The 26,588-nt window shown below is 42.6% G+C and overlaps 2 protein-coding genes across 6 annotated transcripts in view; both read right to left on the bottom strand.

Moving 5' to 3' along the window:
• Window positions 1-4,369, bottom strand: part of LOC135513231 (5'-AMP-activated protein kinase subunit gamma-1-like) — a 36,389-nt gene extending 32,020 nt beyond the window's left edge. For 4 of the 5 annotated variants that reach the window (XR_010451506.1, XR_010451509.1, XR_010451507.1 and 1 more), the window contains exon 1: window positions 4,109-4,369. Coding sequence is in view for 2 of the 5 variants with exons in the window: in XM_064936056.1 (XP_064792128.1) it covers window positions 4,109-4,189 (81 nt within the window). In the remaining 3 variants the exon portion in view is untranslated. Of the gene's footprint in view, window positions 1-2,201; window positions 2,412-4,108 lie in introns of all 5 variants that reach the window. The other variant, XM_064936076.1, reaches the window with a different exon arrangement.
• A 528-nt stretch (window positions 4,370-4,897) lies between these two features.
• LOC135513245 (histone-lysine N-methyltransferase 2C-like) overlaps window positions 4,898-26,588 on the bottom strand; it is a 135,286-nt gene continuing 113,595 nt past the window's right edge. The window contains 16 exon segments of the mRNA XM_064936091.1: window positions 4,898-6,733; window positions 6,826-6,934; window positions 7,300-7,373; window positions 7,519-7,635; window positions 7,787-7,961; window positions 8,130-8,272; window positions 9,773-9,909; window positions 10,175-10,778; window positions 10,910-11,452; window positions 12,887-13,018; window positions 13,792-13,931; window positions 15,392-15,719; window positions 16,023-16,162; window positions 24,396-24,571; window positions 26,010-26,157; window positions 26,444-26,573. Of these exon segments, the coding sequence (XP_064792163.1) occupies window positions 6,641-6,733; window positions 6,826-6,934; window positions 7,300-7,373; window positions 7,519-7,635; window positions 7,787-7,961; window positions 8,130-8,272; window positions 9,773-9,909; window positions 10,175-10,778; window positions 10,910-11,452; window positions 12,887-13,018; window positions 13,792-13,931; window positions 15,392-15,719; window positions 16,023-16,162; window positions 24,396-24,571; window positions 26,010-26,157; window positions 26,444-26,573 (3,189 nt within the window). The 3' untranslated portion in view covers window positions 4,898-6,640.

The following is a 26,588-nucleotide window of genomic DNA, read 5'->3' on the forward strand; positions in this document are numbered from 1 at the left end:
TCAAGTAACAGACACATCTCAACATCAACTGTTCAGAGGAGATTGCGTGAATCAGGCCTTCATGGACGAATTGCTGCAAAGAAAACACTACGAAAAGGACACCAATAAGAAGACTTGCTTGGGACAAGAAACACAAGCAATGGACATTAGATCGGTGGAAATCTGTCCTTTGGTCTGATGAGTCAAAATGAGATTTTTGGTTCCAACCGCCGTGTCTTTGTGCGACGCCGAGTAGGTAAACGGATGATCTCTGCATGTGTGGTTCCCACAGTGAAGCATGGAGGTGGTGGTGTGATGGTGCTTTGCTGGTGACAGTCTCATTTATTTAGAATTCAAGGCACACTTTCAGTTGAAGTCGGAAGCTTACTTACACAATCAAATCAAAGTTTGTCACGTGCTCCAAATACAACAGGTGTAGACCTTACAGTGAAATGCTTACTTACAGGCTCTAACCAATAGTGCAAAAAAAAAGTATTAGGTGAACAATAGGTAGGTAAAGAAATATAAACAGTTAAAAAGACAGGCTATATACAGTAGCGAGGCTATAAAAGTAGCGAGGCTACATACAGACACCGGTTAGTTAGGCTGATTGAGGTAGTATGCACATGTAGATATGGTTAAAGTGACTATGCATATATGATGAACAGAGAGTAGCAGCAGTATTGGCTAAATGCCTTAACCTTTGCCAAATACATTTCAACTGTTTTTCACAATTCCTGACATTTAATCCGAGTAAATATTCCCTGTCTAAGGTCATTTAGGATCTCCACTTTATTTTAAGAACGTGAAATGTCAGAATAATAGTAGAGAGAATGATTTATTTCAGTTATTTCTTTCATCACATTCCCAGTGGGTCAGAAGTTTACATACACTCAATTAGTATTTGGTAGCATTGCCTTTAAATTGTTTAACTTGGGTCAAATGTTTTGGGTAGCCTTCCACAAGCTTCCCACAATAAGTTGGGTGAATTTTGGCCCATTCCTCCTGACAGAGCTGGTGTAACTGAGTCAGGTTTGTAGGCCTCCTTGCTCGCACAGGCTTTTTCAGTTCTTTCCACAAATCTTCTATTGGATTGAGGTCAGGGCTTGTGATGGCCACTCCAATACCTTGACTTTGTTGTCCTTAAGCCATTTTACCACAATTTTGGAAGTATGCTTGGGGTCATTGTCCATTTGGAAGACCCATTTTCGACCAAGCTTTAACTTCCTGACTGATGTCTTGAGATGTTGCTTCAAAATATCCACGTAGTTTTCCTTTCTCATGATTCATCTATGTTGTGAAGAGCCCGGATCTCAATCCCATTGAGCATGTCAGGGACCTGTTGGATCGGAGGATGAGGGCTAGGGCCATTCACCACAGAAATGTCCGGGAAATTGCAGGTGCCTTGGTGGAAGAGTGGGGTAACATGTCACAGCAAGAGCTGGCAAATCTGGTGCAGTCCGTGAGGAGATGCACTGCAGTACTTATTGCAGCTGGTGGCCACACCAGATACTGACTATTACTTTTGAACCCCCCTTTGTTCAGGGACAGATTATTCCATTTCTGTTAGTCACCTGACTGTTGAACTTGTTCAGTTTATGTCTCAGTTGTTGAATGTTGTTATGTTCATACAAATATTTACACGTTAAGTTTGCTGAAAATAAGGACGTTGACAGTGAGGACGTTTCTTTTTTTGCTGAGTTTAGAAGTAGGCCTATAGGCTACCTGGCCTGCACACAGATGTGCCCATTTGAGGATGTGCCCATTTGGGGATCTGATAGTATTTCTGATTGGCTTAACGCATCACCACTAATGACTTGTGGAGCTTCCCAATGTTATGTTTCTTCACCTGAAACAGCAAGCAAACAAAGTCTGTTTTTACATCCATTGAGAATTACAATAGTTAAGTATTTGAAAAATATTTCCAGCTGTCTCCCTTTCGATAACCACTCAGCATGAAAGTTAAAAATGTCAAGCTCTGATCCAGTGGAAACCATAAATTAGGCTTCTTATCAGTGCTTGACTTGGACTGAAATAGGTTCTGGTACTCATTTTGGGTGAAGGTACTGTTTATATTTAGGTGCAGGAGCTCCACAATACTTTTGAGCTAATATTCTATAAGTGGAATAGGAGCTCAAGCAGTAGAACAAAGGTGAGAAGCGCAATGCTGTCGGTCAAGAACAACTTAATTGTGTGTAACCACGAGTATGAAGACCATTTACATTTGGATAGCCATCCTTGCCCGAGCCTCCAGACTTGCCGTCCAGTATGGGGAAGGCGAAAGCACTTAAGTCCTTCAGACAGAGAAGGCTTTCAGCCAATTTTGACAAGAAAAATGGACTATCGATGTTACATCCAGAGAGTGATTGACTGGACCAAAATGTAATTTCCGGCTTTAGGTGCAATCTGCTTCCGGCGAGACATGTTAAGCTCTGAAAGAGGAGAAACGTGTTAAACCACTACTGGGGCATGGGATGAGCAGGAAATACATTTACCCTAGCTTTCTGTATAGACCTGTATAATTTTCAAGTTCTGCAAGTCAATCATGTTTAAAAAGGAGAAAGGGCAATAATTCATAGCAATAAACAAATGTAGTTGCGTGGAAAAGCAGATGCGTCTACACATCTAGAGGCATTTTTAATCCATGCATTACTTCTGGGAGGGATCTATTGGATGCCATCCAAAGAAGACCAATGAGGTGCAGCAACATGAATGTAGCAGCAGTCAGCACCGACAGTAATAATTCACTGTCATTCAAATAACTTAGGGCCTATTTGCTCTGCAGATGTTGGGGCATTTTCTTAATATAGAAAATGCAAGTTTAGATAATGCACATAGTATAAATATATCAGATATTGTCTAGGGAAGCAAAGAGAAACCCATAATGATGCTAGCCTGGTTTAACAAGACTGTACACAGTGCTAACTGCTCGCCATTGTTTCAGGTTAAACACGCTGATATGATGCCAATGCGATCAGTGACTTGGTTCATTTGAGCAGAGAGGACATGATGCAAGGGGAAACCAGAATAATACTCAAATCCAATAAAATCAGGACTTTCTCTCTAGCTTCTTTGTTGCCCCTAGTTACAGTGCAGGGACACAATGCATCATGACTCAGTGGTTTAGAGCAGACCAGAGTAGTGTGTTTCCAGCTGTTTCCCCAGCTTCCTCTTTATTCTCACACAAAAACATCAAATACCTTATTGCCCATAAGCCAACTAGATTGGAAATAATTGTTCTAAACAGTAACTGATAACAATAACTGAATAACAGTAACGGAATAACAATGCTGGTGCATTTAAGGAATGAATCAAGGCCCAATTAGACCTCAGTGGTATTTGGATTGTGTAAATAGACCAGTACAGGATGAGTTTTAGGTTCGAGTATGGGATGGGCTTCAGGTCTTTGACATGATTTCAATGCATCATATGTTGATTGTGGTAGTGATGATGAAAATGATGGCATATTGCATTGAAATTTAGATGTGAATAGACATGAACATTTCACCCCCAAAACCAAGCGAATAGCTGATGTTGAGTCCATGTTTTGAAGACTTGATGCTGGGGCGGCAGGTAGCCTAGTGGTTGAGCGTTCGGACTAGTAACCGAAAAGTTGAGATGACAAGGTAAAAATATGTTGTTCTGCCCCTGAACAAGGCGGTTAACCCACCGTTCCTAGGCCGTCATTGAAAATAAGAATGTGTCCTTAACTGACTTGTCGAGTTAAATAAAAATATTTAAAAAATAAAATAAAAATGGGGGGGGTAAAACTAGCATCATCTCATGCCTGTCCAAAGTTCAGGTTTGTGAAAAGAATCTGTCAAAAAAGGCAACCTGAACAATGTTGTTTTTGATTATGATGTCATTACAAAAAAAACACATATATATATATATATAAACATGTCCTCAACTGTGAGGTCTAGACGCTGTGAATTGGAAAAGATGCCCGGGTGATTGATGTAACAATGCGACCACACGAACATACTTGAAAGTTACATTTTTTTTGCAACATTACAAACACAGATCATGCAGTTCACTGCGATAATCACACACAAACTACTCTTTCCACAATGCCACGTCAACAAACACCTATAGGTGTCAAACAACAGACTATAATTTACGAACTTACTGGCATATTTAGGCGTAGTGTTCTCTTTTTCTTCGAGGTTTTCATATCCTTCTTGTTGGACTCCATCACGGTGCTTCCCATTTTCAGACGAATTACCCTGTTTTCTTTGTTTTTAACGAGTTTGAGTAAATTGCGTGATATTATACCATACGTCTTTATCTGAAAACGAAGTTGTAAGTCAACGTTCTTTAGAAGAAACTAGTTAATTTACCAGGAAGTATAGCCTACCGACGCATTACAGACAAGGGGTGTGTCCACATCAAGAAGACTGAGCGCGCTGCTTTTCTCTAACAGATGTCAGTAAAGCATGGCTTCATTATTGGTTCCTATTTCCTTGACTCCTTCCCTAGATCCTAACTCCTACCCTTTCAATTTCCTCCACAAATATAAACATTGATTGATAAAGCAGAGCACAGCATCACATTTTATTCAAAGGGATGTACGTAGAATAGATGATGCATGAGCCCCCCTCATTGATAGAGTGCATTGTTTGCCCTCGATTACGTTTTTGCTCTCGTTTCAGTTCGTTTCTACATTTAAACATGGACCTAATTAATGGCAGGCCATACTTTTATAGATTATATTTTTTATCCTATGTCTTCAGTTGCTAAATAATATATTATGAATGTAATATTAACAAAATGTGTATGGTGATGAAAGTGGTGGAGCTGTAGTTGCCATATTTGGCCAGTGGGTGTCTTACAATACTCTCGCCTAGTCTATTCCAAGGGTGTCCTTCCTATGTGTCAGGCAAGATGCGTGCGATTTGTGAAGGCACAAACAAAATAATTAAGATGTAAAATAGTTTATTTTGTAAATGCTTCTAAATTCAATTCCAAACGCCAACCCTCATATTTCTCTGTACAGTTCTAAATGCATTTTTAAAAACATTTTGAGACTACAGGACCAAGAAAAATTTAGCACAAACACACTGGTAGGACGATGTCATTTTATACAAGAGAAGAAAAATATCCAAGAAACAATTTTGTTACAACCATTCATTGAGAAAATATATACAATTGAGTCTTCGGAAAGTTAAAAAAATACATGCCATATACATTACAAGTTCTAAGACTGGCTCCAATATTTTACAGTCGAGTTGAAATTGTGCTCGCAAAACATCTAACTACTGTATGTGGCTTGTGATGTGTCAATATCACATACATTTCTGATTAAGTAGAATGTCATCTCTTTTCAAAATGTAGCACCACCAAATGTCCCGACCTTTTCCTCTGCAAGAAACATTATTTAATTTTTTCAGTACACTTTAATTTCAAACGCCTGAAGCAGTAAGCAATATCATACGACGTCTGTACACAATTTCTATGTAAAAAAAAACAAGGTTATATTCCTACACATATTTGGGTTAAAAAGAAGTTAAAATTGTGTTTGGGTGGTTTAAAACCTATTCACAGCTCTATAAAATCAAACCTGATTAACAGCAAAGATGTCAGAATGATGTCTTTACCATTTTTTATTCTTTAACCAATAACTCCTTTCCACACTCAGTCACCAAAAATATTTCTTTTTGAGTGGTCAAAGTACGTGTAAATCACAAAAACACTAAGCTACAATACCATACTTTTAATACAACAAAAATACTTTGTGAATTATTGTGGTTATTTTACAAATTCTGTACAGAATAATCATAATATATACTCTGAAACTGATATTATGACATCCTTCTTAAATAAACTGCAATGACAAAAAATAAAATAATAATTAAAAACACCCAAACATCAAGAAGGTTAAGGTAGTATTTGGTCAGTTATTCCTATATTTTGTTTATATACATTTGTACACAAGTAACAGAATTTCTTCAATCTTCAGAAAACAATATCAGTTTAACCTTCTTTTTTACTGTCTCATCATTTTGAGAAAAAAATTCATTCATTCAATAATAAATACAAAACGTCCTCTCGAATTTCACTCAAATCACATGACAGAAATGATAAAACTGACTCATGGAATCAAGTATCTTAAAGTTTGTGTGTACGTGTGTCTTTTTTTTTAGTGCAAGTTAATATTCCCTTCGCGGTAGTCATTGCTGTACATTCCCCATTCAGTGATGTCTACATTTAGTCAAATGGTTTTACATTTAAAGTTTTAAACAAAAGGGCCTGCCCTTAACAACCAATAGGGTCCACGCCCTGCACAGTGCGCTCGCCTCATTCGCTGGTGGATTCTCATCTGTGCCCTACTGTATATCCTCTCACTAATACACAGACGCTGCACTCATTGACAGTCCTTCCATCAAAACCCATCCTCTCGCGTAATATGGCACGAATCACATGTCTATGTGCTGTTGTTTCTTCCTGCTCTCCTCTTTCCACACCCTTTCCTTCTGTCCATATTCAGTCTATGCTTCCAAACATGGGAATCCATTCACGCGTCACTCTTAGGGTTTACTCAGGCCTTCTGCTCGGTCTAGCAAAGTCTGACACACCTCTCCCTTTCTAGACAGAGATCAGGGCATCTGCATAATATGGCAAGGAATGCATTTATGTTTGTTGTTGTCATTTGAGGTTTTTCTCAGTTGATCCATTTCCTGCAGTCTGCTGTTCCACAGTGACAGGCGATCTTGTGTTGGCCGTCCACACAGTCATACTGGTAGTCAAAACAAAGCTGGAAAATAATGAAAAGAAAACCGTGATGACAATGAAAACGCCATTCATAGCATATGTAGAGATTTTCAATTGGAAGGAAAAAGAACCCACCTCCTCTCCTTTCTCGATTCTGCGGTTGGAGGTGATGATGATTTTATAACCTCTTTCGAAGGTTACCACCTCAGCGACACAGTTTGGGGTACAAGAGTGGTTGATGTACCTGTATAAGAAAACAAACACGTAGCATTGCACATTATGACGGAATGTTTTATGACATTTTTGAATGAGAGGTTCATTGTGCATTCTGTGTAATCAGACTCGAGGCTACATACGGAGCTCTGTAAATGAAGTACTGCACCACCATCCTGACATTGAGCGACAAATAAATCAGTTAAGATTAGAATGTGAATCAGATGGAATGTGACTATGTAAACAATACAACAAGGCCCTATATGATAGACTAGCGTCCTGTCCAGGGGGTGTACTTCAAGCTGCCTCCTGCTCCTATTAGCTGTTCCGGCCTGCAGAAGCCAAGGTTCACACAGTAAGGCTACTTCCTTTGACTTATGTAAAGAATATGCTTACCTTGCTAGACCCCCTGTCTGACTGGAATCAACGACATGTTCACTGTCGATGCGGAACATGAACACGCCACGATTCTGCAGGAGAAAAGTAACCACTTAGACCAACTGGAATCATCACATGAGATAATATAGCAAACATGTATTATTCAGCCTTCCCTCTCCACAACACAGTAATTAGTACAGCCTTGAGTTTAAAAAAATGTAAAAAATGTTTTTCTACCTGAGACTTGTAAGTCCTTTGCTTCCTGATGGCCACCTCGTTGCGGAGGACGGTTCCGTTGTACTCGATCACCATGGTGTGTTTCTCTATGTCCCTGGATGCATATAGACCCAGGCCCTGTAGACACAGCAACCAGAAAGTTTGTCCACGTCCAACAGTAAGTCCCCTTACTCTCATGCTGTCATACTTCAGTGTCATATTCACTCTGCTACTTTAGAAGGGGAATGCTACAGAGCTGAACATAGAAGATCATGTCCAGTAGACCCACCTGGATCTTGGAGGCAGCGAGGTAGACGTTGGCCCTCCACTCACTTTTCATCCAGCGGTACTGCGATGACCTGTGGTGCACCATGGGAGGCTTGGTGTGGGGTACACCTCCCTCCCCCTGGGCTGTGTTCTGACACCTGGAGGAGGTATTGGTGGTGCTGGATACCGGCTGGGGCCTAAGAGAGAGAGAGTGTTTGTGTGTGTGTGTGTGTAGAGGAGGGTATAGTACAATTAACAAAAAAAGTACAAAACAAAGCCTACATATTGTTATAGAAAGATAACTTGTGCTAAACCAAAAGTACATTCAATCCACAGATTAAATTGTCGTGAAAATTCCACAATACCTAATGACAACGGCGGTGGATGGGGAGCTGGTTTTGGGCATGGCCCGGGCACTGCCGGAGGGGTTAAAGATCAGGGGCAGCTCCATCAGAGGGTTACGGCCGTAACGGAAGGTATACCTGTCACAGGCCTCTATCCCTGGGAGCTGGAACACAACCAACAGCATAGGGAAATGAGACTGGAACACTCCTCACTTCAGTGTCTACAATACAGTATGGTGTGGGTATTTTAAGAGTCGTTTACCTAAATAGGTAGCTACAGACACCTATAGCGCCATTTGAACATTGATAATTTAATCTAAATTGTTTTAATATTTAACATTACTGTGCAGCCGTGTTCATTGATCTGGCCAAGGCTTTCGACTCTGTCAATCACCACATCCTCATCGGCAGACTCGACAGCCTTGGTTTTTTCAAATGATTGCCTCGCCTGGTTCACCAACTACTTCTCTGATAGCGTTCAGTGTGTCAAATCGGAGGGTCTGCTGTCCGGACCTCTGGCAGTCTCTATGGGGGTGCCACAGGGTTCAATTCTTGGACCGACTCTCTTCTCTGTATACATCAATGAGGTCGCTCATGCTGCTGGTGAGTCTCTGATCCACCTCTACGCAGACGACACCATTCTGTATACTTATGGCCCTTCTTTGGACACTGTGTTAACAACCCTCCAGGCAAGCTTCAATGCCAAACAACTCTCCTTCCGTGGCCTCCAATTGCTCTTAAATACAAGTAAAACTAAATGCATGCTCTTCAACCGATCGCTACCCGCTCCTACCCGCCTGTCCAACATCACTACTCTGGACGGCTCTGATTTAGAATGTGACAGATTTAGTCTGTCACAGTGCAATCCGTTTTGTCACCAAAGCCCCATATACTACCCACCATTGCGACCTGTACTCTCTCGTTGGCTGGCCCTCGCTTCATACTCGTCGCCAAACCCACTGGCTCCATGTCATCTACAAGACCCTGCTAGGTAAAGTCCCCCCTTATCTCAGCTCGCTGGTCACCATAGCATCTCCCACCTGTAGCACACGCTCCAGCAGGTATATCTCTCTAGTCACCCCCAAAACCAATTCTTTCTTTTGGCCGCCTCTCCTTCCAGTTCTCCGCTGCCAATGACTGGAACAAACTACAAAAAGCACTGAAACTGGAAACACTTATCTCCCTCACTAGCTTTAAGCACCAACTGTCAGAGCAGCTCACAGATTACTGCACCTGTACAAAGCCCACCTATATTTTAGCCCAAACAACTACCTCTTTCCCTACTGTATTTAATTTATTTATTTTGCTCCTTTGCACCCCATTATTTATATTTCTACTTTGCACATTCTTCCATTGCAAATCTACCATTCCAGTGTTTTACTTGCTATATTGTATTTACTTTGCCACCATGGCCTTTTTTTGCCTTTACCTCCCTTATCTCACCTCATTTGCTCACATCGTATATAGACTTGTTTATACTGTATTATTGACTGTATGTTTGTTTTGCTCTATGTGTAACTCTGTGTCGTTGTATGTGTCGAACTGCTTTGCTTTATCTTGGCCAGGTCGCAATTGTAAATGAGAACTTGTTCTCAACTTGTCTACCTGGTTAAATAAAGGTGAAATAAAATAAATAAATAATATAACTAAAAACAGATACAAACCGATTCAGTGATCTTGGTAACTGCAGACACGGTGAGCCCAAACAGGTCCTCTCCTTTCAGATAGACAGGGAAGAGTTTCAAAGTTCCTATTTCTGTTCTCCTGTCAGCCACCGGAACCAGGACCTTATCCCACACTCCTGATGGACAGACAGGAAACAGCAGGGTCATAAATTATATATTATAGGGACTCCTACAGAACACATTTATTGTCGTAAAAGAGAATCTGAAAGGGAAAATTAACTAGAAACAAGCCTTGTCTAAGCTAACCCAGATACATAAACAGCAGAGGCTACAGCCAAAACAAGGCTAACTAAGCATCTCATAAAACCAATCTCGCTTGCCCACCTTCACTAGACAAGCCTAATCTAAAACCTGGCCTAAGACAAATCCATCCCAGCCCACCTTTGGCAGTGGAGTCAGTGAGGACCAGGTCCTTGTATCCCTGCTCAATGACGCGGATGCAGAACTCCGGCTGCTCCTCCCTCTCCTCTACGGAGCATAGGTAGCGGCAGCGACGGTTGCCATGGCGCATGCTCCAGTAGATGCGGCATGCCTCGTAGCCCACGGGGAAGATGGCTGTGGCCGAGTGGAAGGCGGCCATCTGGGACGGGGTGATCTGACCCACGGCATAGAGCACCAGGCTGCCCACTCTGAAGGTGTAGCCCAGCTCGGGCTGCTGTACGGCGTTGGCCATCTGCCTCACCTCGTCCCTCTGGATGTAGACACGGCGGAACACAGCGAAGCAGCGCAGCTCATGCTCCAGGACGTGGCCAGAGCCACCGTGGGTGGAGCCTCTGGGTCGGTGGGCGTGGCACAGCATGGTCTTGTCCTTGAAGAAGATGCAGTGTGCCTGCAGGGCGCAGGTGAAGTGGTAGATGTTGGTGCAGCGCAGGCGGTGGCAGCCGCTGGTGGCACCCATCTGCTGGCAGAAGGCACAGCGGACCGCCGAACCCCGCCTCAGCGCCAGCTCTACATTGATCAGAGCGCCTGACTGCGTCTCATACACCTATACAACAATACAACATTAATAGATATACAACACAATAGAACTTTAATAAAAGAAGGGGCATGATTGTAGTGGATGGTAGTAATGATCTGAAACCAGCAGTCCACCTCTCTATCCTCTTGGCTACCTACCTCGGTGGACCAGAGGGCACAGTTGAGGTGCACCCACACGTCCAGGTCCAGGCTGAGGAGTCGGGCAGGGCCATCGGTGACCCCATCCCCCAGCTGGTGACAGAAGCAGCAGCGGCGCTGGTCCCTGAGACTGGCCCCGGGGCGGAGAGACGCTCCCAGCTTCCTCAGCAGCTCATCTATCTGGTCCTCATCAGGGAGCTGGGAGCTTCCTCTGGGCACCACCACCTGCACTGTCCACTTCCTCCAATGAAGACCCTTGTGTCTCTTCCCCTGGTGCCAGCCCTCCTGTTGAGCCCTGGGGCCCCGCGCCTTCAGCTTCACCGTCACTTTGATGGTGTCTGACTTGGCCTCTGTCTTAGGGGTCTTTGGGGTGTCACTGGCTGGGGGGAAGGGGATGGGTGAAGTGGAGGGAGGGGACTGCTTGAGCTGGAGCTGGGCAAGACAGTGGACATCCAGAGAGGACATGTTGTTGCTGTACTGGTGGAGGGCTTTAGACAGGCTCACTTTCTGGTCCGAGTCTGGAGACAGGAGGGCTACCGTGTCCTGCAGAAAACAATAATGTAATGATGGCCTGCACATTTCAATTCATTCATTCATTCTAGGCACAGCTTTGAAGAGGCACGAAGAGGATTCAACACAGCTTTGACTTGACATATTATGCAATCTTCAACACCTTTACATGCCTTTGATTATTGTGCACACCAAAGTGCCTCATGTACAGTGGGGCAAAAAAGTATTTAGTCAGCCACCAATTGTGCAAGTTCTCCCACTTAAAAAGATGAGAGAGGCCTGTAATTTGCATCATAGGTACACTTCAACTATGACAGACAAAATTAGATTTTTTTTTTCTCCAGAAAATCACTTTGTAGCATTTTAATTGAATTTATTTGCAAATTATGGTGGAAAATAAGTATTTGGTCAACAAGATTTCTGGCTCTCACAGACCTGTAACTTCTTCTTTAAGTTGCTCCTCTGTCCTCCACTCGTTACCTGTATTGATGGCACCTGTTTGAACTTGTTATCAGTATAAAATACACCTGTCCACAACCTCAAACAGTCACACTCCAAACTCCACTATGGCCAAGACCAAAGAGCTGTCAAAGGACACCAGAAACAAAATTGTATTAGGAAATGGAATACATACAAGACCACTGATAATCTCCCTCAATCTGGGGCTCCACGCAAGATCTCACCCCATGGGTTCAAAATGAACGCAAAAATGCTGAGTTGCATCCAAAGAACACCATACCTACTGTGAAGCATGGGGTTGGAAACATCATGCTTTGGGGCTGTTTTTCTGCAAAGGGACCAGGACGACTGATCCGTGTAAAGGAAAGAATGAATGGGGCCATGTATCGTGAGATTTTGAGTGAAAACCTCCTTCCATCAGCAAGGGCATTGAAGATGAAACATGGTTGGGTCTTTCAGCATGACAATGATCCCAAACACACCGCCCGGGCAACGAAGGAGTGGCTTCGTAAGAAGCATTTCAAGGTCCTGGAGTGGCCTAGCCAGTCTCCACATCTCAACCCCATAGAACATTTTTGGAGGGAGTTGAAAGTCTGTGTTACCCAGCAACAGCCCCAAAACATCACTGCTCTAGAGGAGATCTGCATGGAGGAATGGGCCAAAATACCAGCAAGTGTGTGTGAAAACCTTGTGAAGACTTACAGAAAACGTTTGACCTCTGTTATATACCCTTTGTTGGCAATGACAAACTATTGAGATAAACTTTTGTTATTGACCAAATACTTATTTTCCACCATAAATTCATTACAAATCCTACAATGTGATTTTCTGGATTTTTTTCTTCTCATTTTGTCTGTCATAGTTGAAGTGTAACTGTGATGAAAATTACAGGCCCCTCTCATCTTTTTAAGTGGGAGAACTTGCACAATTGGTGGCTGACTAAATACTTTTTTGCCCCACTGTATTTGAATTGGTAGGTATTGGTAGGACATTCTTAGTAGGACAAACCTTGGAGTCTGTAGTGGTTCTGGCCTGCGACGAGGAGGAAGAGGAGGAGGAGGAGGAAGCAGAGTAGAGGAGGAAGCAGCTGTGGCTGCAGAAGACCAAGTTCCCCTCGGAACGCAACAATCCTTCTTGTTCCTGAAAAAGAGGAGGGAAGCCAGGCATGTTAGGAGATGTAGCGAGGGAGCTCAATGAGATATCAAAGGCCAAATCGATGCCCATTCAGAAACCTTCATCAATGCTAAAAGGGTTTATTCAATAATCAAACAGCTCCAATATTCAAATGAATCAGGGTTTAACCATTTGTGAACTCCCCAGACTTCAGTTGGAGGGCATGCTACCGCTTAAACCACTAATTGCACCGATATGGATTTCACTCCAATGGGGGGGGATTAGCATAATTTGAGGCTCTATAGTACGTGTGTGTACGGACATGTACGGAAGTGTGTGTGTGTCTGTGTGTGTGTGTGTGTGTGTGTGTGTGTGTGCACCCCCAAAGGCATAATGTGGATTAATCCATCATATAAAGTGAGGTCTGAGCCTCTGGTCATGACCCGTCTGTACTCTCCTGCCCCCTGGAGAAACAGACTAAAAACAGTAATCCACGGCTGACTGACTGATTGAGAGAAGGGCTTTTACTGGGTTGGTTGGTTGGCCAAGAAGATAGTAAATCAACCCATTTAGATCATGGCTTGGTTGGGCATCATCACAACAAGGTAATTGATCAATCTGTAGTGACAGAACATGTGGACTAATAGATAGATATAGACACGACTGTCTAACATGGGCCGCAAGATCAAAATATCAACGTATCGCTAAGTGTTGACCTATAGATAAGTCTTTGTAATGTATGAGTTCAGCCTGATAAACATGTAGTAATTGACTACATGAAAGCTCTGGCGGTACGTTACCTGTTTGTGTACTGGAAGGTCTTTGATGGACTTGCGGACTCCATTTCCCAGCACCACCACCTTACAGTGGCAGCACCACTGCGGCTTGGAGCCTGGGTTGCCGGGGGTCTTCTGATGAGGGCCTCTGACTGCAGCTGGACCTGAAACACACAGACAGCTCTCTGTGACACAGTTCCTCCAACTATGGTAGATGCATAACAGGCCAGTGCAGTACTGCTGCTAGGTTTATTACTTCAAATAAATGAGTGGAGCTCTGCTGCAGTCTTGTTTTGGACCAAATAACCATTTCAAACGCCTGATTTTTACAACGTTTTAAATGCAGTTCTTGTCCCACCCTGGAACTTCAATATGTCCGTAGAGTATATTATGTTCAACAATATATTGACAAATTAGCCAAATCAAAAATGGTATATTTTCAACATGAATGTTTATATTTTTCAATATTCATAAATGTCTGTAAGAAATGTGCTAATGGCATCAAAATACTACTCATGTCACAGAGAAAGCAGTAAAGCTTCATATGACACCAACTTTTGTTTTGTAGCACGTACAGATTAAACATTGTGTCACAAATATTCGAACTATTCCCTATTTCTAAATTTTGCTTTAAGATCCAAATGTTACATGTATGTCAACAATCCTTCCTCCTAAGGACCCTTCTATGGATTAGATTTAGTGAAGATCATAGTATTTTTTGGGTTCTAGTTTTGCGAGGACCATAGCTAGCCATGATGCAATTGTCTTTGAACAACAGGAAATAGGTTTAAAGATAAAAACCTCCTTGTTATAAGACCCCATGACAATTAACACTAGATAATTGAGAGGAATATCCTATATCTTTACCCCACTGATGAGGTGTCCACTTAATCATTTATCTGGCTGTTTGTGGCCTATGGGTCCAAGCTAACTGACCACATTCATTAGGTCTGTAGTCTGACACTTTGACAGCAGCGATAAGCAGGTGTGTGTGTGTGTACGAGTGAGGTTAGGCACAGGAAGGAGGAATACTCAGTTTCATTAGTTGTGTGTATCGCTGTGTGATCAATACGTATCCCAATCATTACCTGGTGGGTCAGACACACACAGCCTTTAGACCCCTGACAGAAGGATAATGATTCGCTGGCCGAAGAAACAGACCATTTGTAAACATTGTTAAAAGGGGCTAATTATGAAAATGGAAAACGAGGGGGGAAACAATGACGAGGATTGTAAATGTTTCTTGTAGGCCGAATTATATTGTTGTGCATGTTTTAAATCTGATGTCGTATTGATTGCTGCTGCCTTCTTGGCCAGGTCTCCCTTGCAAAATCGACTGTCTCAATGGGCTTTTCCTGGTTAAATAAAGGTAAATATATATTATATATATTCTGTTGCCATGCACATTTCTAAAAGGTACCGTGGTGTCGTGCTTGAAGACAGACATGATTAATTTCAGAGAAGTAAGTTGGAAAACTAACAAACAAACAGGTTTGGATGGACATGAATTTCAGCAGTGTCTCATTTCAAGACAAGCACACAAGAGCATAAACACCTCCCTGTTATGTATGTATTTCGACATAAGGGGGTGATAAGGTGCAGGGATGTAAGCCCAGTCTCTCACCTGGTCCATCAGGATGGAAGCGGATGTGCTGCTGTGGATGTCCCTGCTGCTGTTGCATCATCATCCTCTGTTGTGGTCCTCCTCCCCCAGGCCTGATGAGCTGGCCTGGGGCTCCGTGAGGGCCCCCCATGTCTCCAGCGCCAGCACGGCCCGGATACATCATGGGGGCCCCCGGCCGGTGCACCAGGCCTCCTTGGGGGCCCACCCTCAGGCCGCTGAGCATGGCCAGGGGCCCCCTGTCTGGGCCCGGGGTGCTGCTCACCTCATAGCTGCTGGGGATCTTCACACACAGCAGTTCTGAGATGGAAGCTACCACACCTGTGATGTTCTGAGAACAAAAACACAACATTAAAATGTATGTTGTAGATATTGCCAATCAAGCCACTGGCACATGCACAGTACAGAGAGAGCAAAGAATTGGCTTCAACTAGTACAATTAAGCCTGGCGATGTTTTAATCGTTACATATTCGACCAGTAGTGAAATGACTGAGGTGAAATACTTATGGGAAAAAGGGGAATAAGCTACCAACAATAACCAACAAACATTAAAAAAGGACCTAGACCATTTCCTCCCTGCTGATCTTCTATGAAAGCAGGGGGAAGTGAAGCCAAAAGAACAGAAATACTCACCTCAGCAGCCGCTGGTCTCAGGGTGATGGCTACAGACACCAGGCCTGGTTTAGTGTCGTTAGACGGCGGGCCAAAATGGGAGCCAAAGAACATCCCATAGGGCTCAGTCTTGAGCTCAGTCTTCAGCCTAACCTCTGATCCTACAGGAAGAGCAACAGAGACATTAGGAATAATATTTTAAAGGAGGATTCATTAATACTTACTGCTTTCATTGATATTGTAAAGCAGTTTGTGACACTGTTGGTGTAAAAGGGCTTTATAAATATCATTTGATTGATGTTGATGTGCCGATAGTAGTGAGAAAGGCACATCTCTGTTTACAGTTGATCATTTATTACCAGTTTAAACAAATGACCAAGGCTGTGTACCGTAATTTCCGGACTATAAGCCGCTACTTAATTCCCACGCTTTGAACCTCGCGGTTTATACAATGACGCGGCTAATTTATGGATTTTTCCCGCTTTCACAAGATTCATGCCGCCAAAAAACTGAGCACCGTCACATAATGTGACGTAAATCGACCGCGCTCAAACTTCCCATCATTCTGATTACGGTAGTAATTTTGTCACCCTCATCATGGCAAAGACACAGAGAAATGCATATGATGCAGCTTTCAAGTTGAAGGCGATCGATCTGGCTGTTGGAAAAGGAAATAGAGCTGCTGCACGGGAGCTTGGCCTTAATGAGTCGATGATAAGACATTGGAAACAGCAGCGTTAGGAACTGACTCAGTGCAAAAAGACAACAAAAGCTTTCAGAGGGAAGAAAAGCAGATGGCCCAAAGTATTTGTAGCCACTCGACATCAGTGTAAATCGTGCATTTAAGGTGGCGCTCCTTGTTCAGTGGGAGGCTTGGATGACAAGTGGGGAGAAATCCTTCACTAAAACGGCCCGCATGTGAAGAGCAACTTATGGTCAAGTCTGCCAATGGGTCCTGACAGCGTGGAGCATTGTCGAAAAATCCACAATCATCAACGGATTTTGAAAGGCTGGACTGCTGCGTGTTGAAGGGGCAGCATGAGCTCAGTGGGGTATTTGCCTCCGGATGAAAGTGACGAGAGCGACAATGAAAACGATCCAACATCGGATGAAGCAATTCTGAGGCTATTCAACTCCGACACCGAAGGAGATGACTTCAGTAGTTTCAGTGCACAGGAGGAGGAAGATAGTGACCAAGTTCATTTGTTTCAATGTACCGGTAGGCACCTGCGGCTTATAGACATGTGCGGCTTATTTATGTGCAAAATACATATTTTTTAATAATTCAGTGGGTGCGGTTTATATTCAGGTACGCTTAATAGGCCAGCAATTACGGTATATTCATATTAACTTCTCTAGGGTAGGGGGCAGCATTTGGAATTTTGGATGAAAAGCATGCCCAAATTAAACGGCCTGCAACTCAGGCCCAGAAGATATGATATACATATAACTGGTGGATTTGGATAGAAAACACTCTAAAGTTTCCAAAACTGTTAAAATTGTGTCTGTGAGTATAACAGAACTGATTTGGCAGGCGAAAACCTGAGAAAAATCCATTCAGGAAGTAGTTTTTTTTGTTTTGTTGGTTTTCTAGTTTTATATTCAATGCCATTACAGTATCCATTGACTTAGGACTCAATTTGCAGTTCCTATGCCTTCCACTAGATGTCAACAGTCTTTAGAAATTGTTTCAGGCTTGTATTCTTATAAATGAGGGAGTAAGACCAGTCTGAATGAGTGGACCCTGACGTGTCACCAAGCTTTTTCATGCGCAATCCCGAGAGAGTGCATTTCTTGTTTACCTTTTATATTGACAACGTTATTGTCCAGTTTAAATATTATAGATCATTTAATAGATCATTTATCCTCAACCTGAGGATTGGATATAAACATCGTTTGTTATGTTTCTCTGAACTTTACGGATACAATTTGGATTTTTTTGTCTGCCTGTTTTGACTGCGTTTGAGCCTGTGGATTACTGAAGAAAACGCGCGAACAAAACTGAGGTTTTTGGATATAAAGAGACTATCGAACAAAAGGAACATTTATTGAATAAATTAATGTCTTCTGAGTGCAACCACATGAACATCATCAAAGGTAAGGGATTAATAATAATTATATTTCTGAGTTTTGTAACTCTTCTGCTTGGCTGGTTACTGTTTGTAATGATTTGTCAACTGGGCTATGTTCTCAAATAAGGTATGCTTTCGCCGTAAAGCATTTTTTCAATCTGACACCGTGGTTGGATTCACAAGAAGTTAATCTTTAAACATATGTCAAATATGTTTTGTTTTCTGAATTTTTATAATGAGTATTTCTGTATTTGAATTTGGCGCTCTGCAATCTCACTGGATGTTGGCCAGATGGGACGCTAGCGTTCCACTTACCCTAGAGAGGTAAATTCACGGTAACAACTTATTTTAACGGTCTGTAAAAAAACATTTATTAATCATTACTCCCACATTTATAACCCATTTACAGTTTGCCATAATGGCCCGGAGGGGATGGTTGCCGTTTTACGGGCTCCAAACCAACTGTGCTATTTTGTGTGTTTATTCGCATTCTTTGTAACTTATTTTGTACATAATGTTGCTGCTACCATCTCGTATGACCGAAAAGAGCTTCTGGATATCAGAACAGCAATTGCACACCTCAAACTGGACAAATATTTTTCTTTAATGAGTCCGACGCGAAGGATATACTGCTTCTCTGAGACCAGGCCCAAATCCCTGTCATTTGCAGGAAGAATAGACGGAAATATAGGGGGTATCCCGCCTCGACCATCCGTTCTATTGGCTAACGAGCAATCACTGGTGAATAAACTGGATGATCTCCGTTCAAGACTATCCTACCAACTGGACATTAAAAACTGTAATATCTTATGTTTCACCGAGTCGTGGCTGAACGACGACACGGATAATATACAGTAGGCTGGGTTTTCCGTGCATCGGCAGGACAGAACAGCTACATCTGGTAAGACGAGGGGTGGGTGTGTGTGTCTATCTGTCAATAACAGCTGGTGCGCAATGTCTAATATTAAGGAAGTCTTGAGGTATTGCTCATCTGTGGTAGAGTACCTAATGATAAGCTGTAGACCATACTTTCTACCAAGAGAGTTTCGATCTATATTTTTCCGTTGCCGTCTATTTACCACCATAAACCGACACTGGCACTAAGACGCACTCAACGAGCTGTATAAGGCCATAAGCAAACAAGAAAACGCTAATTCAGAAGCGGCGCCACTAGTGGCCGGGGGACTTTAATGTACGCAAACATAAATCCGTTTTACCTCATTTCTACCAGCATGTCACATGTGCAACTGGAGGGGAAAAAAACTCTAGACCACCTTTACTCCACACACAGAGATGCATACAAAGCTCTCCCTCGCCCTCCATTTGGCAAATCTCAAAAACTAAAGTAGGAAGTATCAGTGACTTGCTCAATACGGAAGTGGTCAGATGACGTGGATGCTGTGCTACAGGACAGTTTTGCTAGCACAGACTAGAATATGTTCCGGGATTCATCCAATGGCATTGAGGAGCCACAGGTATCAATCCAAAAGTGCATCGAAGACGTCATCCCCACAGTGACCATATTCCAACCAGAAGCCAAGGATTACAGGCAACATCCGCACCGAGCCAAAGGCTAGAGCTGCCGCATTCAAGGTGCGGGACACTAATCCGGACAATTATAAGAAATCCCGTTTATCAAACAGGCAAAGCGTAAATACCTACTACACCGGCTCTGACGCTCGTCTGTGGCAGGGCTTGCAAACTATTATGGACTACAAAGAGAAACACAGCCATGAGCTGCCCAGTGACACGAGCCTACCAAACGAGCTAAATGCCTTTTATCCTCGCTTCGAGGCAAGCAACAAGCACCAGCTGTTCCGGACGACAGCGTGATCACGCATGCGCGGACAAACTGGTAAGGGTCTTCACTGACATTTTCAACCTCTCCTTGACCGAGTCTGTAATCAAATCAAATCAAATTTATTTATATAGCCCTTCGTACATGTTTCAAGCAGACCACCATAGTCCCTGTGCCCAAGAAAGCGATGGTAACCTGCATAAATGATTACCGCTCCGTAGCACTCACGTCGGTAGCCATGAAGTGCTTTGAAAGTCTGGTCATGGCTCACATCAACACCATCATCCCGGAAACCAAAGACCCACTCCAATTCACATACCACCCCAACAGATCCATAGATGACATAATCTCAATCGCACTCCACACTGCCGTTTCCAACCTGGACAAAATTAACATCTATGTGAGAATGCTGTTCGTTAACCTGTTGAAACTCTAGGGGCGCAATTTCATTTTTGGATGAAAAACGTTCCCGTTTTAAACAAGATATTTTGTCACAAAAAGATGCTTGACTATGCATATAATTGGTAGCTTTGGAAAGAAAACACTCTGACGTTTCCAGAACTGCAAAGATATTTTCTGTGCGTGCCCTAGAACGTGAGCTTCAGGCAAAACCAAGATGAGACGGCATCCAGGAAATGAGCAGGATTTTTGAGGCTCTGTTTTCCATTGTCTCCTTATATGGCTGTGAATGCGAGAGGAGTAAGTCTGCCCTTTCTGTCGTTTCCCCAAGGTGTCTGCAGCATTGTGACGTATTTGTAGGCATATCATTGGAAGATTGACCATAAGAGACCACATTTACCAGGTGTCCACCCGGTGTCCTGTGCCGAAATTGGTGTGCAAAAGTCAGCTGCAAGTATTTTTCCACAGAATTCAGAGAAGAATGCAGGCTTCCACGAACGATATATCAATGAAGAGATATGTGAAAAAACACCTTGAGGATTGATTCCAAACAACGTTTGCCATGTTTCGGTCGATATTATGGAGTTAATTCGGAAAATGTTTGACGTTGTAGGTGACTGAATTTTCGGTTCGTTTCGGTAGCCAAATGTGATGTACAAAACGGAGCGATTTCTCCTACACACAGACGCTTTCAGGAAAAACTGCGCATTTGGTATGTAACTGAGAGTCTCCTCATTGAAAACATCAGAAGCTCTTCAAAGGTAAATGATTTTATTTATTTGGTTATCTGGTTTTTGTGAAAATGTTGCGTGCTAAATGCTACTCAAAATGCTAAGCTAGCTTAGCATACTCTTACACAAATTAGTGAATTGCTATGGTTCAAAAGCATATTTTGAAAATCTGAGATGACAGTGTTGTTAAGAAAAGGCTAAGCTTGAGAGTAGGCGCATTATTTTCATTTTATTTGCGATTTTCAGAAATCGTTAACGTTGCGTTATGCTAATGAGCCTGAGGCTTTAGAGTTAACTACCTGCTCAGCGTTCAACACCATAGTGCCCACAAAGCTCATCACAAAGCTAAGGACCCTGGGACTAAACACCTCCATTTGCAACTGGATCCTTCCTGACAGGCCACACCCAGGTGGTAAGGGTAGGCAAACAATACATCTTCCATGCTGATCCTCAACATGGGAGCCCCTCAGGGGTACGTGCTTAGTCCCCTCCTGCACTCCCTGTTCACCCATGACTGCTTGGCCAAGCTCGACTCATTAAGTTTGCTGACAACACAATAGGGGTCGGTCTGATCACAGACAACGATGAGACAGCCTATAGGGTGGAGGTCAGAGACCTGTCAGTGTGGTCCCCAGGACAACAACCTCTCCCTCAACGTGAGGAAGACAAAGGAGCTGATCGTGGACTACAGGAAAAGGAGGGACGAACACGCCCTCATTCACATCGACAGGGTGGTAGTGGAGCGGGTCGAGAGTGTGAAGTTTCTTGGTGTCCACATCACCATCATGGAGAAAACCACACCAAGACAGTCGTGAAGAGGGCACGACAACACCTTTCCCCCTCAGGAGACTGAAAAGATTTGGCATGGGTTCCCAGATCCTCAAAGGTCTACAGCTGCACCATCGAGAGCATCCTGACCGTAAGGCACTACAGAGGGTAGTGCGTATGGCCCAGTACATCACTGGGGTCAAGCTTCCTGCAATCAGAGGAAGGTCCAAAAAAATGTCAGAGACTCCAGTCACCCAAGTCATAGACTGTTCTCTCTGCTACAGCACTCAAGCGGTACCGGAGCGCCAAGACTAGGTCCAAAAGGTGCCTTAACAGCTTCTACCCCCAAAGCATAAGACTGCTGAACAATTAATCAAATGGCCACCCGGACTATGTACATTGACAACCCCCCCTTCCAATTAAAAAACAAAATTATGTTATTCATTGTTTATTATCTATGCATAGACACTTTACCCCTAAATTACCTCGACTAACCTGTACCCCTACACATTGACTCGGTACCCACTGTATATAGCCTGGTTATTGTTATTCTTTACTTTAGATTGTTTAGTATATATTATCTTAACTCTATTTCTTGAACTGCATTGTTGGTTAACTTCTTGGTGACAGGGGGCAGTATTTTCACATCCGGATGAAATGCATGCCCAAATTCAACTGCCTGCTACTCCCCAGAAGATAAGATATGCATATTATTAGTAAATTTGGATAGAAAACACTCTGAAGTTTATAAACTGTTTGAATCATGTCAGTGAGTATAACATAACTTATTTAGCAGGTGAAACCCAGAGGACAAACCATTCAGATTTCTTTTTTTGAGGTCACTCTCTTTTTAATGGGTGTTCATTGGGAATCCAGATTTCTAAGGGACCTTCTTGCAGTTCCTACCGCTTCCACTGGATGTCACCAGCCTTTAGAAATTGATTGAGTTATTTCCTTTGTGTAATGAAGAAGTAGCACTGTTCAGAACAAGGGTAACTTCAAGTGTACTGTTTGATAGAGGCGCGTGACCAGAAAGCTAGCTACAGTTTGTTTTCCTCCTGAATTGAACACAGATCATCCCGTCTTCAATTGTATCGATTATTTACGTAAATAAATACCTAAAGTTGTATTAAAAAAGTAGTTTGACATGTTTTGGCAAAGTTTACAGGTAACATTTGAGATATTTTATAGTCATGTTGCGCAAGTTGGAACCTGTGTTTTTCTGGATCAAACGCGCCAAATAAATGGACATTTTGGATATACAGTGCCTTGCGAAAGTATTCGGCCCCCTTGAACTTTGCGACCTTTTGCCACATTTCAGGCTTCAAACATATAGATATAAAACTGTATTTTTTTTGTGAAGAATCAACAAAAGTGGGACACAATCATGAAGTGGAACTACATTTATTGGATATTTCAAACTTTTTTAACAAATCAAAAACTGACAAATTGGGCGTGCAAAATTATTCAGCCCCCTTAAGTTAAGACTTTGTAGCGCCACCTTGGGGTATGTCTCTATCAGTTTTGCACATCGAGAGACTGAAATTTCTTCCCATTCCTCCTTGCAAAACAGCTCGAGCTCAGTGAGGTTGGATGGAGAGCATTTGTGAACAGCAGTTTTCAGTTCTTTCCACAGATTCTCGATTGGATTCAGGTCTGGACTTTGAATTGGCCATTCTAACACCTGGATATGTTTATTTTTGAACCATTCCATTGTAGATTTTGCTTTATGTTTTGGATCATTGTCTTGTTGGAAGACAAATCTCCGTCCCAGTCTCAGGTCTTTTGCAGACTCCATCAGGTTTTCTTCCAGAATGGTCCTGTATTTGGCTCCATCCATCTTCCCATCATCGACGGAAGTAATCGAACAAAAGGACAATTTGTGATGTTTATGGGACATATTTGAGTGCCAACAAAAGAAGCTCGTCAAAAGGCATGAATTATATTTTTATTTCTGCGTTTTGTGTCGCGCCTGCAGGGTTGAAATATGCTTTTCTCTCTTTTGTTTTACGGACGTGATTCCTCAGATAAGCCTTTTTTGAAATCTGACATGTTGGCTGGATTCACAACAAGTGTAGCTTTAATTTGCTATCTTGCATGTGTGATTTAACGAAAGTTTGATTTTTATAGTAATCTATTTGAATTTGGCGCTCTGCATTTTCCCTGGCTTTTGGCCAGGTGGGACCGTCCCACATATCCGTGGGCGGCAGGGTTGCCTAGTGGTTAGTAGGTTGGACTAGTAACCGGAAGGTTGCAAGTTCAAATCCCTGAGTTGACAAGGTACAAATCTGTCGTTCTGCCCCTGAACAGGCAGTTAACCCACTGTTCCTAGGCCGTCATTGAAAATAAGATTTTTTTCTTAACTGACTTGCATAGTTAAATAAAGGTAAAAATAATAAAAATTAAAAAAAGGTTAAGGGCTTGTAAGTAAGCATTGCACGGTAAGGTCGCACCTGTTGTATTTGTGCATGTGACAAATAAAATGTGATTTGATCAAAAAGTAATTTCGCAGTCTCTAATCTAGTGAGCAGTATTGAACCCTAATTCTAAATGGTGTGCAATCCTTTTGTAAATGGCTTATAAATGGTTTATTATGTTAAAATAAAGTGTAACCTTATTTATTTACCTTTCCCCCAGGGTGTGGGGAGCATGGGGAGGACGGGGGAGAGGGGCTCCTCCTTCACCAATGACAGGTCTGGGTAACGGCTTATCTCCACGCCAACCACACTTTCTGGAGACGAGGAGGGGACAAAACTATCTGGTGTGTCCCGGTCCTTACAATGCTCCTGTCCAAGCCTGTTACTGTGACAGAGAGGGAGGGGGTTGAGAGAAACATTATATAACATTAGTATGTATCTAAACAACATTGTCGGTCAACCTACTTTTCACAAAAAATAACATTGCATAATCCCAGGCTTCCCTAAACTGAGAACATTGTGTTGAGATTGTTTTGGAGTCTGTGAAAGATTGTATGGTATATCTACAACCTAGTCTGAGTACATACAGGAAAATAACTGTTTTTAGACAAATAGGCTATTTTCACACAAATATAATTGCGTTCACAACTAACTGTAAATTGTCTCGATCAGAGTTCCCAAAGCTAAGAACATTATGTAGAAATTGTTGTGTAGTCTGTCTGAAAGCTTGAATCATATACAGTGAGCCCCAAAAGTATTGGGACAGTGGATGCTACCATGATTACGGATAATCCTGAATGAATTGTGAATAATGAGTGATAAATTAGGTTTAAATATCATACCTCCCCAAACATGTTAACCTCCCATGTTATTATAATGGTGAGAGGTTAGCATGTCTTGGGGGTATGATATTTGTGCGTCTTTAACTTTCTCACTCATCATTATTCAAGATTCATTCAGGACTATCCATAATCATGATAGCATCCACATTCATATAAGTGTTTAAAAACATATTCTATTCTTATTTACAATAAAAGTGACTCCAAAATCTCACAACACATCATTTACCATTCATTTCTATTGGCTACAAAATAATCTAAAACACAACCAAAACAAACAGCAAATGCATCCAACAAATTTTGTTGAGTCACAAGCTTGATGAGTGGCGCAGTGGTCTAAGGCACTGCATCTCAGTGCTAGAGGCATCACTGCAGGCCCTGGTTTGATTCCAGGCTGTATCACAACAGGCCGTGATTGGGAGTCTCATAGTGCGACACACAATTGGCTCAGCATCGTCCGGGATAAGGTTTGGCCGGGGTAGGCTGTTATTGCCAATAAGAACTTGTTCTTAACTGAGTTGTCTAGTTAAATAAAGGTTAAAAAGCATAAATCAAAATAAAAGGTAATCATTGCGTGGTAGAAATATGCACTTTAACCTCATTTCAAATCCAAAGTGCTGTATACACAGCCAAAACAACAACAAAAATGTCATTGTCCCAATACTTGGAGCTCACTACATGTATCTACAGCCTCGTCCGAATCACAATGACAGGTTTAGAAAGCAATACGGCATCTTTAAGATGTAAAGCATAACCAAAGACATCCCTCCTAATTAGGATTACAAAATTCTGGTAATCTTGCTGAAATTACCAGATTTTACAGAAACCCTGGTAGGAGGATTGCAGATTTTCTGCAAATTCCCTATTGATTCCGAGAATCTTGAGAGCGGGATTTCTGGAAAACCTGGGAATTTGGGGGAAATTACTGTAATTTGCAACCATACTCCTGATTGCCCTGTTATGGGGAGCAGAGGCCTTACTTACCCGAGTTCCTCCTGGTTGTTGTGAGGGGGCGTGGGAAGGGAGGCTGGCACGTCCACAGTTTTAGGTCCCTGAGCAATGGCTCGGGCCAGCAGGTCCTCCTCGGTCCTGAATGGGACGTGGAGCGGCTTGGAGGCCAGATTTTTGGACACTACATAGAAGAGGAACATATGAATGAGACATTAAGAATGGTCCTAACAGCATGACACTACAGTTGAAAATTGTTGCAAAAACTTTCATGGCCATTTTCTCAATAGGGGTTGGGGAAAGGTTATGAACTTTCAAAACAGCATAACCTTCTCAACACATTTCAGAATGCTGTGTATGATACATTATTTTGAGGTAAAAAAAAACAGCTTCAGAGATTCAGCAAGCTGGAACTAATCTACCAATAACCCCTGGTCACCTGTGACCTCTGAACCCTCTCCAGTGCTCACCCATGGCAGCAGCTTTGCTGGCTAGCTCCTCTGTAGTGGCAAAGCCGTTGATCATCTTCTGTCGGTTTACAGGTGGAGGAGTCGGAGGGAGTGAAGCTGGCGGGGTGGGGGGGTTGCTCAGATTGTTCTGCTTTGAAGAAACAAG

This window comes from Oncorhynchus masou, chromosome 3 (assembly GCF_036934945.1).
Source record: "Oncorhynchus masou masou isolate Uvic2021 chromosome 3, UVic_Omas_1.1, whole genome shotgun sequence".
In the NCBI taxonomy this organism is placed as follows: Eukaryota; Metazoa; Chordata; class Actinopteri; order Salmoniformes; family Salmonidae; genus Oncorhynchus; species Oncorhynchus masou.